The sequence below is a fragment of the Aspergillus aculeatus genome (genome assembly GCF_001890905.1).
Source record: "Aspergillus aculeatus ATCC 16872 unplaced genomic scaffold ASPACscaffold_2, whole genome shotgun sequence".
NCBI classification, from domain to species: domain Eukaryota; kingdom Fungi; phylum Ascomycota; class Eurotiomycetes; order Eurotiales; family Aspergillaceae; genus Aspergillus; species Aspergillus aculeatus.
In genome coordinates, this window is record NW_017962977.1 from 1,270,722 (window position 1) to 1,285,606 (window position 14,885).

At 51.9% G+C, this 14,885-nt stretch overlaps 5 protein-coding genes across 5 annotated transcripts; 2 read left to right on the forward strand and 3 right to left on the reverse strand.

Moving 5' to 3' along the window:
- Positions 1–1,502: 1,502 nt before the first annotated feature.
- On the reverse strand, positions 1,503–2,601 carry ASPACDRAFT_75245 (cytochrome b-c1 complex subunit 10). Its single transcript, XM_020204399.1, has 5 exons — positions 2,547–2,601; positions 2,307–2,377; positions 2,003–2,056; positions 1,751–1,898; positions 1,503–1,697 (listed from the first exon to the last, which is right to left on the reverse strand). The coding sequence occupies exons 1-5, from the start codon at positions 2,547–2,549 to the stop codon at positions 1,689–1,691; spliced, it is 285 nt and encodes a 94-aa protein (XP_020060058.1). The 5' UTR covers positions 2,550–2,601; the 3' UTR covers positions 1,503–1,688.
- Positions 2,602–2,868: 267 nt separating this feature from the next.
- ASPACDRAFT_75246 (putative disulfide isomerase) lies at positions 2,869–5,607 on the reverse strand. The gene is made up of 4 exons (XM_020204400.1): positions 5,093–5,607; positions 4,950–5,031; positions 3,369–4,895; positions 2,869–3,309 (listed from the first exon to the last, which is right to left on the reverse strand). Exons 1-4 carry the CDS (start codon positions 5,302–5,304, stop codon positions 2,947–2,949), a joined length of 2,184 nt encoding a protein of 727 aa, XP_020060059.1. The 5' UTR covers positions 5,305–5,607; the 3' UTR covers positions 2,869–2,946.
- A 123-nt stretch (positions 5,608–5,730) lies between these two features.
- Positions 5,731–7,102, forward strand: ASPACDRAFT_111684 (complex I NDUFA5 subunit family protein). The gene is made up of 3 exons (XM_020195578.1): positions 5,731–6,439; positions 6,507–6,611; positions 6,673–7,102. Exons 1-3 carry the CDS (start codon positions 5,895–5,897, stop codon positions 6,734–6,736), a joined length of 714 nt encoding a protein of 237 aa, XP_020060060.1. The 5' UTR covers positions 5,731–5,894; the 3' UTR covers positions 6,737–7,102.
- Positions 7,103–7,197: 95 nt separating this feature from the next.
- Positions 7,198–10,743, forward strand: ASPACDRAFT_75248 (coatomer subunit beta'). Its single transcript, XM_020204401.1, has 6 exons — positions 7,198–7,430; positions 7,550–7,612; positions 7,663–7,684; positions 7,743–7,774; positions 7,833–9,101; positions 9,157–10,743. The coding sequence occupies exons 1-6, from the start codon at positions 7,413–7,415 to the stop codon at positions 10,408–10,410; spliced, it is 2,658 nt and encodes an 885-aa protein (XP_020060061.1). The 5' UTR covers positions 7,198–7,412; the 3' UTR covers positions 10,411–10,743.
- A 1,134-nt stretch (positions 10,744–11,877) lies between these two features.
- ASPACDRAFT_39342 (serine/threonine-protein kinase) lies at positions 11,878–14,058 on the reverse strand (the record flags this gene model as incomplete). Its single annotated transcript, XM_020200576.1, has 5 exons — positions 11,878–12,075; positions 12,138–12,502; positions 12,564–13,724; positions 13,806–13,949; positions 14,037–14,058. 5 exons carry the CDS (start codon positions 14,056–14,058, stop codon positions 11,878–11,880), a joined length of 1,890 nt encoding a protein of 629 aa, XP_020060062.1.
- Positions 14,059–14,885: the final 827 nt, after the last annotated feature.

The window sequence follows — 14,885 nt, forward strand, 5'->3', positions numbered from 1 at the left end:
GGTTAAGACTTGCGAAATGCTCTGCTAAGCGTCCTGATCAACACCCCAGAGGAGAGGGGCAATGATAAGCGGGTTCCGGACGAGGGGTCATTCGCAGACAGTTGAGACAAAGAGCAAGCACTGCTCGACAGAAGGGTCACACAACAGCTGAGACTTGTGAGACGCTCTTTTTCAAGCAAAATCGAGTGGGCTTGAGACCGATATATCGCGTTGAGGAAGCACTGCAATATAAGATGGCCATCTTATCTATCGCGAGAACAGGTGTACCGCGTCAGGCGAAGGGTCCGACAGAGACGGCACCAATCAATCTTTATGGCGGGTGATACGCATCTATCGACCCCATAGTATGGATCTTGATACTGCGACTAGCCGAGGCGGGGAAACCAGACGCTGATACGCTTGGCACCAGGTCATTCACCTATCTACTGGACAATCGGATTGGAGGGAATCTCAGGGAGAAGCTCACACGCGGAAGTCGATGTCGAGATGCCCAAAGCCCGAATCATATCTGGTTGAGTCGACTCCAACCTGGAATTAAAACCTGTAATTCCCGAAACCTAGTAACCTGACTTTACTAGGTAGGGAAACTTCGCGCGCTTCGGAAGAAGGAATTATCGTGGGACGATTCGTATTAGTGCTCGGACAATCGGCCAGAGGTTCGCAAGCTGCACTTATCGGAGGAGATGGTTGGCTGCAGGGCTGCAGATGATAAGGCTGGATGGAAAGGATGCTGCTGACTAGGTATGAGTTGTGAGCCACAAAACAGCCAGAGATAAGAGGGCTTGGCCAGGTTGGACTTGCTTTAATGAGCATAGTCAGTCAACCCGAATAAACAATTCCCTTGACAAGACGCCATCCAAACGGAGTTGACCCACGATAGAGGAACGTGAGAGGTCTACTACCATATCAAGTCTGAAAGGCTTGATGCTTCCTTACTGTTGTTTCTGCATTCGCATATGGGTGACTGGCTGTGCGAGAACCATGACACAACACAGTACTTTGCTGTTTATGTCCGAGCACAAAGGCAAGAAAAGTCGGTGGGGGCGTAAGTGGGTGTTGTTGGATGGTGATATTCTCCGGCCGTGGCGGAGTGATAACTGAGTAGGTGTAACTAGTCTGACTATCAATAAACTTACTCCTTGTGTACACACAGAGCTGGCTAGACAACACGATCAACGCACCGGAAATCTATCACGCTCTTCAAATCTACGTGTAATCTCTCGATAAGAAGATACATTTGCGATTCAATGTGAAGGGTATGCGACTCGCTCGTAAAGTGTCTCCGTATTCCCCTGCTGCGGATACACAGCAGACCGAACAGGCATCTGCAGCTCTTTGATACCAACGTACCAGCTGTGGAGACAGAACTAGAATACTGATTGAAATGAAGGAATGGGGCAAGATGCAGGACCTCTGCTGTCACCCATATCGGACCAGAACTGGAGCTACTTTTGGCGGGCTAGTACATTGACACAACCACGGACAATATTTGGTAGGATTACCGGAGAACAGTTCGTTTATAACCAGGCTTTCTCTAGTATGTGCTATAAAAAATTCATCGCTATTCTACACGTACAGCACCTCAAGTCTCTTTTGCTGTCCAGCTATGAAGCGGTATATCCGTACAGGGTGACCGGGTCTTGTGTATAATGGGAAAACAACATTTGTCTCGATATTAAGGACATAATTTAGAAAGGCTATCTTGAGTGTTAGCATTCGTTCGTGTGCATGACAATAGGATCCCACATACGTTGTCCTCGGGGGCGATGGTGCGGTCAAAGTACTCATCGAGGAAGGGGACCTTCTGGAGGATGTCACGGCGGACACGGGGGACCTCGCCGAAGAAGAACAGAAGGAAAACACCGGCGCTGACACCGAAGCCGCTGGCAATGGTAGCACTGTTGTTTTGATCGTACGTTAGTAGACGCTCTCGCAATGCCATTGCCGTTTCGGAAATTGGCGCGAATACGGCACGTTCGAACACAAGGCGGAAGACACTCACGCAGTGACAGCGGACCGGGTGGTAAGACCGTGCCAGTGGAGGGGAGTCGAGTATCTAAATCATCGAGTAAGTCTGTTAGCCGTAATCCTCTCATGCATCTTCCGTTGTTCCAATCTGTGTATGCAGCAGTTCGCCTTGAGTCGGCCCCCGCTTAGGCACAAACGGAGCTCTTTATCGATCAGATGCTCTGTCATATCAACAACCGCTGAATGGAGCGAAGCGGAGCTCCGCAAGGGCCGGTCCAGTGCCAGCCTTCATATATGTGCTGGGACGAAGGTAACGATGATTCTGGGGTATATCTCACTTGGGACCGAAGGGAGAACGGTAGCCACCGGCGTTCTGAGCCGCAGCGCGGCGAAGAGTCTGAGAGAAAACCTACACGGACAACGGTTCACGTTAGTTAACAATTTTTATCCCTTTCCATAGTCTATCACCGTGACATAGCCGGGTCCGGAGTTGGCCACTAATCAACTGGACGTGACAACTTGAAGTCATGCGACTCTCAGACTGTCAGCCCAGTGAGGGTCTATCGGCATGTACATACCATTTTGTTTGAGGTCGAAGGAGGCACACTCTGCTCCAGTAAACGATATGAGGCTGCAATTACACGTTGAAAGCTGTCGACGAAAACCGGGAGACTCCGCGACGTTCTCGTCCGACCGCCCGCGGCCAATCAGCCGGCCGAATCGAATTTCACGTGACCAGAAGCTTGTCGAATCAGATATCGCGCATTTCCACACCTCATGCCCCCACGAAGTATGGAAGTATACAAGCTCGTCGTATGTGCCAGCAAGCTACTACGACGTGAAGAAAGTGAGAGAGCGGGACTAGTCCCAGTATATCAAGATTTGTAGCATAAAGGACAAAAAAATAGAATTGCAGAGGAAAATTGGGTAATAGAAAAAGAAAAAAAAAGCTGACTGTACACCACCCCCATTCACAATTTAATCTACTTTGCCCGTGGAACCACCATTCAAGAGTCCTTCCTTGCCATCGAGGTTGAAGAAACCTCCGCTAGAGTTCCCAGTGACACCGAGGATACCGCCTCGACCTCCGCGTCTCGCCGCTCTGCCTCGAGCCACGAATGTGGCACCGACAATGGACAGGATCAAGATTATGACGAACAAAATCGGATGCCCGCTGATGAAAGAACGAGTGAAGAAGAAGATCGACTCAAAAGTGCCAATGGTAGACTTGGGTGTGAGCTTAGGAGGGTTGGCAACCACAAGAGGAATAGTTTCGAGAATCGAAGTGCGAGAGGCCATAATGGATGCTCCGCTGGAGGACGTATCCCAGTAGCGGCGGTTCTAAGACAAAGTCAGTCAAATGTACAACAAGTGGGGCTTATCACCTGCGAGAAACTTACATCTTGGTCGTTAATAATGACACGCTCTCCGTTCTCCACATCGATACCAAACTGAGTCCGTAGCCACCGCTCCCAGAAATCACCATCGACCCAAGCAAAACCGACCTGCTTCTTGTCGTCTTCGCGGATGGTGATACGCATGTTTTTAGCAGCCCGAAGCGCACGTTGGTCGTTGCGGTCCTCAGCCTCTTCAATCCGCAATTGTTTAGCATCCCGCAGCTCGGCGCGCTCCAGCTGGAACAGCTGAACCTGCTTGTCCATCCATTCATGGGCCGCATTCTTCAGCTCTCTCTTAGACTGCAGGAACTCATCCGAGTGCTTGCGGCTCAAAATACCTAGTACAACATATTTCCCATCCATAATTTCACGAGCGTTGGATGCCGTAAGCTCGGGGACAATAGGCAGCCAAACAGACCGCATCCATCCCAGGATTTGCCGGAAGTCCCGCATATCCTTGGGAGCGAGTGCGTTGTAGTAACTTGGGCGACCGTCCCGGGACACCAAAAGACGAGGCCAGGTAGAAATCTTGAACCTTTCAGCGAGGGCGCCGCTGTTAGTCTTGACTAGTCTGGCATGTCCGACCAAGCTAAGAGTCAGACGTTCAAGAGCCTTGAAGTCCTCCGAAGTCGTTGCGTGGTCGTAGAAATAGAGGAAGATGACGTCCTCTTTCTCTTCCAGTTCCTTGAAAGTGGTAGCGTCCACATCCTGCACGCCGGAGCCGATCTCCACGGCCTTGTTGGCATAAGTGACCAGATCACCCAAACCACGTAGACCATTGTACTCAACCCGTTCACCGCCACGGAAGAAATAAATCGTCGGAAATTGATTCACTCGGGCGTCCTTGCAAAGTCGAGTCTCGACATCACAATTTACTTCGCCGACGTTGAGGGTACCCTGCATCTCTCTGGCCATTTCTTGCCAATTAGGAGCCAATGCCTGACAGTGACCGCACCAAGGAGCGTAGAACTTGATGAACCAAGGGTCTTGCGTAGTAGTAACAAGCTTCTGGAAGCTTTCCGCCGTAAGAGGGACAGAAATGCCCTGAGGATTCACTGGACCGGATGGCTTAGCCTTGGTCTGCGCGGTATCCTTGGCAACAGGAGCATCACTAGAGGCAAGCTGCGCGGCCTGCTCATTGTGCTTCTCTCCAGCCTTAGCGCCAGCTTCAGGGTCTTTGTCCTTAGCTACAGGGGCATCGGGCTGAGCTTTGGTATCAACACTTGTATCGCCCGGCTTGGGCAGGTTCAAGCCTTGCGCAGGCCGAGAGCCAGGTTTGATCTGTTCCAGCTTCTCTTCGACAAACTCACTCAGTCCTTGCATACTCTTCTTTCCCGTAAATTGCTCAACCATCTCGCCATTGTGATACAAAGCGAAGGTGGGAAAGTATTTCACTTCCAACTTGCGGCACAGGTCCCCGTACACAAGACAATTCACCTCGGCGAAGTGGAAGTTGTAGAATTTATCGAAAGAGTTCAGGGACTTGGTATCGGACGACTTTCCAGAGGACGAGGACAGAGGATCCGAGGTCTGAGGAGAATTAGAGAACGCAGTGGGGGGTGAAGCCCTAGGGAGGCGACTTACATAGTAGAACTCATAGAGTGTCTGCCAAGTTGGCGCAATCTTTTGACAGTGCGGACATGACGGAGAGTACTCTTTGATAAACCTGAAAGGCCTGTTAGCCTCGAGCGGCCAATTTAACGTGGCGCATTGAAGAGTGTGCTGACCAGTAACCATCCTTAACGGTTTCGTCGAAATCATCAGGGGTCAAAGACCTGATAGGCGGAACCTCGATGCCATTGAAGAGAGTCGACTTGGGCTCGGTCGAGCCATCTCTCTTCGCGAGATGGTGCTTGGGAGAAGCATCACCGGCGGAGGTAGCCCACGTCGGGATGGAAAGGAGAGAAAGGAATGACCATGCCAGCAAAGATGCCCTCATGCTGGCTGTTGGTCAAGGACAAGAAGCCTTCGAGGTCCTTATTAAAAAAGAAACAAGAAGTGGGGTTGGTAGTGAGAGTCGAGATAAAAGTTATCAGAAAGCAAGGATTGGCCGTTCACAGGTGGCACATCGGAGTGGAAGTGACGGGTGGTCTAGAAACGAGTGGATCGCCAGTGAGTCGGGGAACCACTCAGACAGGGGGCAATCAGCAAGATTTCGGTGCTCCAAGAATATGCAGCAGATGTCTTGCGGAGTACGTCGATAGGACGACAAGCCACCAGACGAGGGAAAGGACGCAGGCGAGAAGGAGACCACCCCTATTATAAGATTACCATTCAACCAGATATCATTAAAATGATGGGCGGAGGCGGTAGGAGGAGGAAGAGGCGCAGGAGGGAGAACTCGGGGTTAGGTTCCTCCGCGATCCGGAACGGAACCTCAACCCTTCGTGCATCCATCCCGATTCAGTGTGCTCATCGTGAATGAACGACCCGATAAGTCACCCCGCTGCCGTTTGCCATTGGGTTTGATACCAACGCCCCTCTGGGTCACTCTCATTCCTTTCACTACCTCACACACCTACGCCCAGCATGAGGTCAACACTCCGGTTGCTGGCTAACGTCAAGCCGGCTCGGTACTTGGAGCCTTTCGCTCCCACCGGCTTGACCGGCCTGAACACTCACCCTAGCCCTCGTCCCACCCTGATCTTCCTTTACACATCGACCTTGAACAAGCTCAAGTCCTTCCCTGAGTCCTCCGTCTACCGTCAATCCACCGAGGCATTGACCCGCCACCGTCTGCAGATCATTGAGTCCACGAAGCCGCCTGGATTTGAAGCTTGGTTGGAGCGCGTGAAGAAGACCGTGGGCGATGAGCCTGAGCGCTTCTCTAGCCTTCTCCAAGCCAACGGCACGTACGCAGGTGCTGAGCGCCTCGATGGTAGCGACAATGCCCGTGGAGAGGAGTGGGATGGCGAAGCCTTGGAGGCAACCACTGAAGGCCCCGCTCGTACACCAGCAGAAGAAGCCCGTTTCACACAGCTCTTGGAGGAGGCTTCTTCTCCTAAGAACAATGAATCGGACTTCCACCCTGAGGAGAAGAAGTGGGAGGCCGAGCCCGCTCTGACGGCAGAACAGTATGCTGAGATTGCCCTCTTCAGAAGTGATTCATTGGGCGGAATGTGCTAATGTTTTTGCATATAGAATCTCTGAAATTGAGCAGCAAATCGGTGCCGGTCTTATCGAGGAAATCATTCAGGTCGCCGAGGGTGAACTGAAGGTTGTTGATGAGTTGTACAAGTCGAAAGCGTAAGTCGACATCAGCCTGGCTCTAACGATGGCATGAAATGTAATACTGATATGGTCACAGCTGGGAGGAACTTGAGGAGAAGGCTAGACCTGGCCAGTGGTCTTACTTCGAGCGCCCCGAGTAAGTGCTCGGCATAATAGGGTCTTCTCATGAACGACAGACTTGACTTAAGAATTCCCATTGTTTGTAATTATAAGTTTACGTGTGTCCAATCAAAACCAATCACAATTGCATGTAATGTATAGGTTGTTGTATGAGCTAAGGTTCGCAGGTGGATTGTGTCTGATTTACTGATAACCGCTCGTCGAACGGACTCATCATGCTGATTGTAAAGAATAATGGTTGGTGGCGTCTGATGCTAGTGCAGGATCTGTTATGGCATATGTGACTGTAAGGACAGCGTCCCGATTGAACAAGTTGATTTGTACATGCGCATAATTCAGAAGACCACCCAAGTAGTAGAGATGGAACTAGCCCGGGGCTACCCACGAGGAGGATGATGATCCAGAACCAAAGGCGGTGAGTCTCCCCCTGTCGCTAGCCGATTCCAGATAGCTGGCGGGATTCCCATCTCCTTGTGGACACATCGCTGTCACTTCTTGAGTATCTGCGTTTACCTCGGAGGCCATTCAGGCTGAGGATATTTCTCTTCTCTTTGCGCTCTTCGTATATCTTTCCTTCGGGAGTTCTTGACGTCCCCGGGCTGGGCTGTTTGAGCGGCTCGTGGCCTGGTTCCCCCTCCTTCTCACAGGCCGTCCTCCGACGCCGCATATAATCGCGACCTTCCTTCCCCACACAAGATGAAATTGGATGTCAAGGTATGGATGTCGACCCTGGAGGAGTTGCGAACCCTGCGTCAGACGACTTAGCATATGCTTGGTGTCGGAGTCTACGAACAATGTTCAAACCGCTGACTGTTGTTGTTGTTATTGAATAGAGACAGCTGTTCGCCCGCTCCGAGCGGGTGAAGGGCATTGACTTCCATCCAACAGAGCCATGGGTGAGTATTCTAGCCATCAGCAACTGTGGGCAGGCGCTGATATTTTCTAGATCCTTACCACACTATACAGCGGTGCGTTGGGAAATTGCATGTCGACCATCACCTCGAATGCGCTAATACGATCCAACAGGTCACGTCTACATCTGGTCCTATGAGACTCAAGTGAGTTGCCTTACCGTTACATCCAGTATGTCAAGATCGCTAAATTATGTTCTATCAGTCGATCATCAAAACCTTCGAACTTACCGATGTACCTGTACGAGCCGGTCGATTCATTGCCCGCAAGAACTGGATTGTCTGCGGTTCAGATGACTTCCAGCTTCGAGTTTACAATTACAACACCTCTGAGAAGATTGCTTCATTCGAGGCCCACCCGGACTACATTCGCTCAATTGCAGTACACCCCACGCAGCCATTCGTTCTGACCGCATCTGATGATATGACAATTAAGCTTTGGGACTGGGAGAAAGGCTGGAAGTGTGTCCAGGTTTACGAGGGCCACAGCCACTATGTGATGGGACTCTCAATCAACCCCAAGGATACCAACACGTTCGCATCCGCATGTCTGGACCGGACCGTAAAGATCTGGAGCCTTGGCTCACCACATGCCAATTTCACCCTGGAGGCCCACGAAACCAAGGGTGTGAACCATGTCGATTACTACCCGCAGGCGGACAAACCATATCTTCTCACCACCTCCGATGACCGGACCGTTAAGGTGTGGGATTACACTACGAAAGCGCTCATTGCTACTTTGGAGGGACATACAAGCAACGTTTCTTTCGCTTGTTATCACCCGGAACTGCCCGTCATTATCTCCGGCTCTGAAGACGGAACCATCAAGATTTGGCATGCGAACACATACAGACTCGAGCAGTCCTTAAGCTACGGCTTGGAGAGAGCGTGGTGTGTCTCTTACCAGCGAGGTCGGCAAGGCGTTGCGATCGGTTTCGATGATGGTGCAGTAGTTGTGAAGATGGGACGGGAAGAGCCAGCTGTTTCCATGGACGGCTCAGGAAAGATTATCTGGGCCAGACACAATGAGGTTGTCTCGACAGTGATCAAGGGTGGCGATGCTAGCATTAAGGATGGTGCGCCACTTTCCCTGCCTACGAAAGAGCTGGGATCATGCGAGGTCTACCCTCAGACCCTGTCCCACTCTCCCAACGGACGGTTTGTCTCGGTCTGCGGTGATGGCGAGTACATTATCTACACTGCTCTTGCGTGGCGCAACAAGGCATTCGGGCAAGCCTTGGACTTCGCTTGGGGTTCGAAGGACAACAGCAATGACTATGCCATCCGCGAGTCGACCACCAGTGTCAAAATTTTCAAGAACTTCAAGGAAGTCAGCGGCGGGCTTGATGTAGGCTTCCAAGCTGAAGGTCTCACAGACGGTGTGTTGTTGGGTGTCAAGGGTCAAGGCGGAATTGGTATGTTTGACTGGGAGACTGGAAACCTGGTCCGCCGCATTGAAGTCGACCCCAAGGCTGTAAGTAACAGGAACTGAGATTCCCTCACTGGATTGTCGCTAACAACTCACTTAGGTATACTGGTCCGAATCTGGAGAGTTGGTGACTCTTGCCTGTGAGGATTCTTTCTATGTCCTCCGATACTCCCGGGAGAACTACATTGAGGGCTTGAACGCCGGCGAAGCCGACGAAGATGGCGTGGAGTCCGCTTTCGAGGTTGTCACGGATGTCAACGAGTCTGTTCGCACGGGTCAGTGGGTTGGAGACTGCTTCATCTATACGAACTCGACGAATCGCCTCAACTACCTGGTCGGCGACCAAACCTACACCATCTCCCACTTCGACCAGGGTATGTATGTCCTTGGCTACCTGCCCCGTGACGGCCGCGTCTACCTTGCCGACAAGGATGTCAACGTCGTATCGTTCGGCCTGTCTCTTAGCATGGTCGAGTACCAGACGGTGGTTTTGCGCGGCGACCTGGACACGGCAGCGGAGCTGCTCCAAGACGTTCCCCAGGATCAGATGAACAAGGTGGCCCGCTTCCTGGAAGGCCAAGGGTACAAGGAGATGGCACTCGAGGTTGCAACCGACCCGGAACACCGCTTCGAGCTGGCCCTGGCTCTGAACAACCTCGAGATTGCCCTCGAGATCGCCCGCGAAGCCAACGTCGAGCACAAGTGGAAGATCGTCGGAGACGCCGCCCTCGCCGGCTGGAACCTGGAGCTGGCCCAAGAATGCTTCACCAATGCCAAGGACGTGGGCTCCCTTCTCCTGCTGCACACCGCCAGCGGCAACAGGGACGGGCTCCGCCAGCTGGCCGCCCAGGCCTCGGAAGCCGGCCTGCACAACGTTGCCTTCTCCACCTACTGGTCCCTCGGCGACGTCGACGGCTGCATCGACCTCCTGGTGCGGACGAACCGTCTCGCCGAGTCCGTCCTCTTCGCCCAGACCTACAAGCCCTCGCGGGCCCCCGCCCTCGTCGCCCAGTGGAAGGCCTCTCTGGAGTCCAACGGAAAGACCAAGATCGCCCGCCTCATCGGTATCCCCCCCGGCACCCCTGACGCCGCCGCAGATGATGACCTCTTCCCCGAATGGGACGAGTACATCCGCCTCGAAAACGAGGGCGGCGCCGCCGCTGCTGCTCCCGCCGTCCCCGAGCCTCCTTCGTCCGAGTCCCTGATCGACGTCCACGGCGACGAAGAGACCGCAGACAACGGTGCCCCCGAAGTACAACCTGAGGCGGATGATGCGGAGGTCGTTGCCGAGGATGAAGCTGAAGAGGAGGAGGAGGAGGACGACGACGACGAGGAGCAAGAGAAATCCGAGTAGAAACCACCCACCTACCGACCATCCCGCTTAAGATAGACCTTCTGTTTGTGTTGTGTTTTGGTTGTGGCATGGTATGTGTGTATGTTTGTGCTTGTATTTAAATCCCCGTGGGAGGACTGTGCCGTAGGATGAGAGAGAGGCCTATGAGAGGAAAAAGAAGAAAGTTTCCACAGCGCCCTCTTTTTCTTTGCCTCTGCTTGCATCTTGTTTCACATTTCCATCCCATTCTTCATTTAATTCCCCGTCTTCAATGTATTGACAAACAGCTAAATCTTGCTTGCGTGGGATATCCACCCCCCTTCCTCCTCTTTTCTCTTTTCTGATCCAATTTCCCCTTACATAGCTATTTGATTTTCAGACCTGTTCAATATGAATCAATATATGTCACTTGTTCTCTTGCAATAATGTATAGCCTGTCTCAACTGGTCAATCGAGCCAAGAATCCTTATGTGAAGTTCATGGTCTACCTACCTAGTGTCTATGTGCTACTTACAGCCGCCAAACCAATCACATCTACGCATTCAGACCATATACATTGGGTCGTACTTTCGTTGCACCAGAAACAAAAAACGTCAATTGTTGTCTATGAGCCAGCCACATCGTGAGAACAAAGTAAGGAAAGTTCATTTCCCGTAGTTCTTTCTTTCTCCCCGTCCCTCCATTCCCCGTAATCAAACCGAAAAGCAATAGCAGGAAAGGTATCGAGCTATAGAGAAAATAGAAAACAAGATGTCTAGGTCGAGACCGCCGGCACAGTAACTCATGCATTTTTTGATGTTCGGTGGGTGGGCAAAAATTGGGCTCGAAAATCCCAGATGGACGCCAGTTTCTCCAGGAGACAAGAAAAAAAAAGCCTCGGCAAGGTTCGATTGGATCAGGCCAGCAGACCAAAGTCAAAAGCGTCAAAGGCTGGATAGACCGAGACCAAGAGGAATATTGGGGATCTGTTAAAGTCCGGTTTGTTGGCGCGGAGGAGAGAGGAGCGACGGCGTGTCGCCGCCTCTGCCGCTTGAGCGTCTCTCCAAAAGACACCTGGCAGCCTGAGACTTCACTGAAGTAGACGAACCCGAGACAAGAGTGAACAGACACGGTCGCGATGAATGAAGGGAAAGACAGGAATTGAGAAATGGACCAAAGGGACCTGCCTCGATTGTATTGGATGCAAAACCATGTAGGTTAAAAAGGAACACACAAAGCGCTCAACTAGGATCACTGCCATGGAGGAAAAAAGCAAAATCTCGACGAAAAAGCCTCACGTACTCCCTGTGCTGGTAGAGGAGATAAGAGAAGGGAGCGAAAATGAAGAGAGAAACCCGAGCTACATCGCAGGCAGGATATGCAGATGGAAAGGGAACAGATTGAAGAAAATGTTTCAAACAAATCCTTCTCCGTGTTTTGATGTCACATTGTGTTTGTGTTAAGTCCACTTCAAGAACGTTCAGTCGATGGTGACAGGCAAGAAGGCTTTTACTCGGTAATGCTTCCGAAGGAGGGATCCTTGACACTGCCACCAGCATCGCCAAGACCAGCAACCGGACGGTTGTAAGACCAGCCTTCGAACTGTTGTTGCATCGTCTGCGACAGAACAGGACCATCGACGTAGGAATCTTGTGGGGCCTCCGACGTGAATTCACGGTCGAAGTTAGTGGTGTCGCGAGCACCCAGCTGCATCGATTAGTATACGATAACGATAACAATAACAGTAAAGATATAGTGACTAAACATACCACATTGGGTCGGAAGCTTGGCTCATACTTCCTTTGGAGCAGCTTGCGCCAATCGATGTTGGCAAAGAAGTGGTGCGACTTGATCTCCGCGGCACCATTGGCACCCAGTCGACGCTGAGGATCACGGTCGAGTAGTCGCGTCAAGAGATCCCGAGCAGCGGGAGGAACAATGTCGGTGCTAGGGAACGTCAAAGGTTCTTGCAAAATCTTACGGTACATGTCGTTCGTGTTCTCGTCGTAGAACGGGGGGAGACCCGTCAGCATCTCATAAAGGAGGACACCTAGGGTCCACCAGTCGACAGTCTTGGTGTATCCGTTGCCAAGCAAGAGCTCGGGGGCGAGGTATTCGGGAGTACCACAGAAGGCTATTGTTTCAAGACTGGTTAGTCGATTTGAGGTTAGGTGTGTACTCCGGGGGAGTCTTACTGTTCGTCCGATCCTCATCCTTCATGTCCAACTTACACAGACCGAAGTCGCACAGCGCGATATGGCCAGTGTAATCGAGAAGAATGTTCTCGGGCTTGAGATCACGGTAAATGACCTTGAAACCGTGCAGACATTCCAAAGCACAGAGAAGCTCAGCCGTGTAAAACCGAGCGCGGTTGATATCAAACCGCTGCTCCCGCTGAAGATGGTGGAACAGCTCACCTCCGTTGACAAAGGCTAGAACAAAATACAATTTCTCCGGCGACTGGAAGGAGAACTTCAACGGGACAATGAAAGGATTGTTGATCTGTGCGAGCACTGATCTCTCCGCCAGGGTGTGTGTCACCTCGGAGCGGGAAATGATGTGAGCTTTGCGAATGGTTTTGAGGGCGTAGATCCGACCCGTATCCTTCTTCATGACCTGCATGACCTTGCCAAAACTGCCCTTACCAACGACCTTAAGAAGTTCGAAATCCTCCAGCTTCATGCTGCGGTGTTTGTTCTCGACGAACGAGACACCAACCTTAATGGAACCGGAGCCGAATTGAAGATCCAACCATTCCGCGCCAAGTTGGCCAAGCTGACGCTCTTGTGGCTGCTTGTTGTCCTTCTTACTCTTAGGATCCTCTGCGTGTGGCAGAGCTTCCTCAAAACGAGGATGAACCTTGACAGCACCGAGGAAAATATCCTCACTGCGACCGGCACCTGGACGAGCAGCAGGGTTACGAAGATAGAGCTGGACATTCAATTCGGTTTTGCGCGAAACGTCGAACTTGTAAGCAGTGTTGTCGCCCGCCCAGAGGGGGTTTTCCGGTGATCCAGACACGGCATCGACGAAGACCTGATTCTTCTCGAAATCCAAGAGAGCGTAAGGAAGGTACTTGGTGGAGTAGCGACCATGAATGGTGGGGGCAGCATTGATGCCTCCGCTCGTCGACTGTGGACGGGCGCTTTGTACGAAGGACCCGGCTTGGCCATGCGCGGAGTGGGAGGAGGATGAACTGGGACGCATGCCATAGGCATTGTTGCTCTGGAAGTGCGAGTTGAAGATTTGTTGATAATGAGGTGAAAGAGCGAAACCTCGACCTTCATGGAGGGTGACAATCAGAATACCGGGCTTGACAGGGGCCACGGGCGGGGAGACCAGAGATTCCGAGGCATCTAAAAGCGGGAGGGTTTGTTAGGACGGTCGGCGATCGGATGAAAGGGGGAGGCAAAAACAGTGGGCAAAAGCAAACATACTGATCCCGTTGGAAATGGATGGTGAGATCGAAGGCGTTTGCGAGGCCACAGGAGTCTCTTCGCCGGAGTCACCCTTGATGGTGGATGTGGAGGACGACCGCCCGAAGGTTTGGGTCAAAGGAGCGAGGTGGGTTTCCTTTAGTTCTGTCGGCCAAGAAAGATGAGAAAGAACGTCCGTTAGCCTGCATGACCGATAATTGGAACACCAAAGCACCTTGGGGGGTTACATACTTCTAGTGATTTTCCACGACATTGTGACGGTGGGTGCGAGGAAGTGGTGAGGGGGGTAATCAGGAGAAGAAGAGACGAGGAGGAGGAAGGGAAAACCGATCTGTCCAGGGACAGATGTTTATAAACGGGGAAAGACAAAAGTATGGATGAGAATAGGGAGGAAAGGCCAGAAGGAGTCTGGGGAGGCCTAGGAATAGCAAAAGACGAGCGAGAGCCAGACCAGTCAAGTGCAGTTGATAGAATGCAGAACCGCCACAGCCACAGCGGTCAGCAACAGGAGGAGAGAGAGGGGGAAAAGAGAGGGGGGGGGGGAGGGGAGAATGGAGGAGGATTGAGCGATAACACGGGCAGCGATACAAACTACCTATCCACTGTACAAGAAACCAACCTCCGACGTGCAAAAGATGGAGGAAAAGGTACAAGCCTAACACGAGACAAAAAAAGTTTGACACAAAATGAGTACAAGATAGAATTTTAGAGAGGGACTTGGTTGATAAGACCGAGCGAGTAAGAAGGAGCGAAAATGGGGAAGGGGAAGAAGAGGGAGAGAGACTTTGAAAGAGGGGAGAGGGGAGGGGGGGTGGTTTGTTGGATGAGACTCTGGCTCTGGCAGTGCCGCAGTGGAATAAACCAACAGGGACAGAACGGGAGGCCTCAGGGCTGAACAAGTGGAGGGTGGAAAAGAGATGATTGGGTCAGGCACATCGCTGCCTTAACACTGCAGTACCTTTTGACATCTTGACACCTCAACACCTTAACACCTGAGGCATAAACTCTCCTGAAACGCGCACAGCGGCGGTGCAGCCCACTCTGTTTCCCTCCCCTGACCACACCGCTAGTCCTAAACAG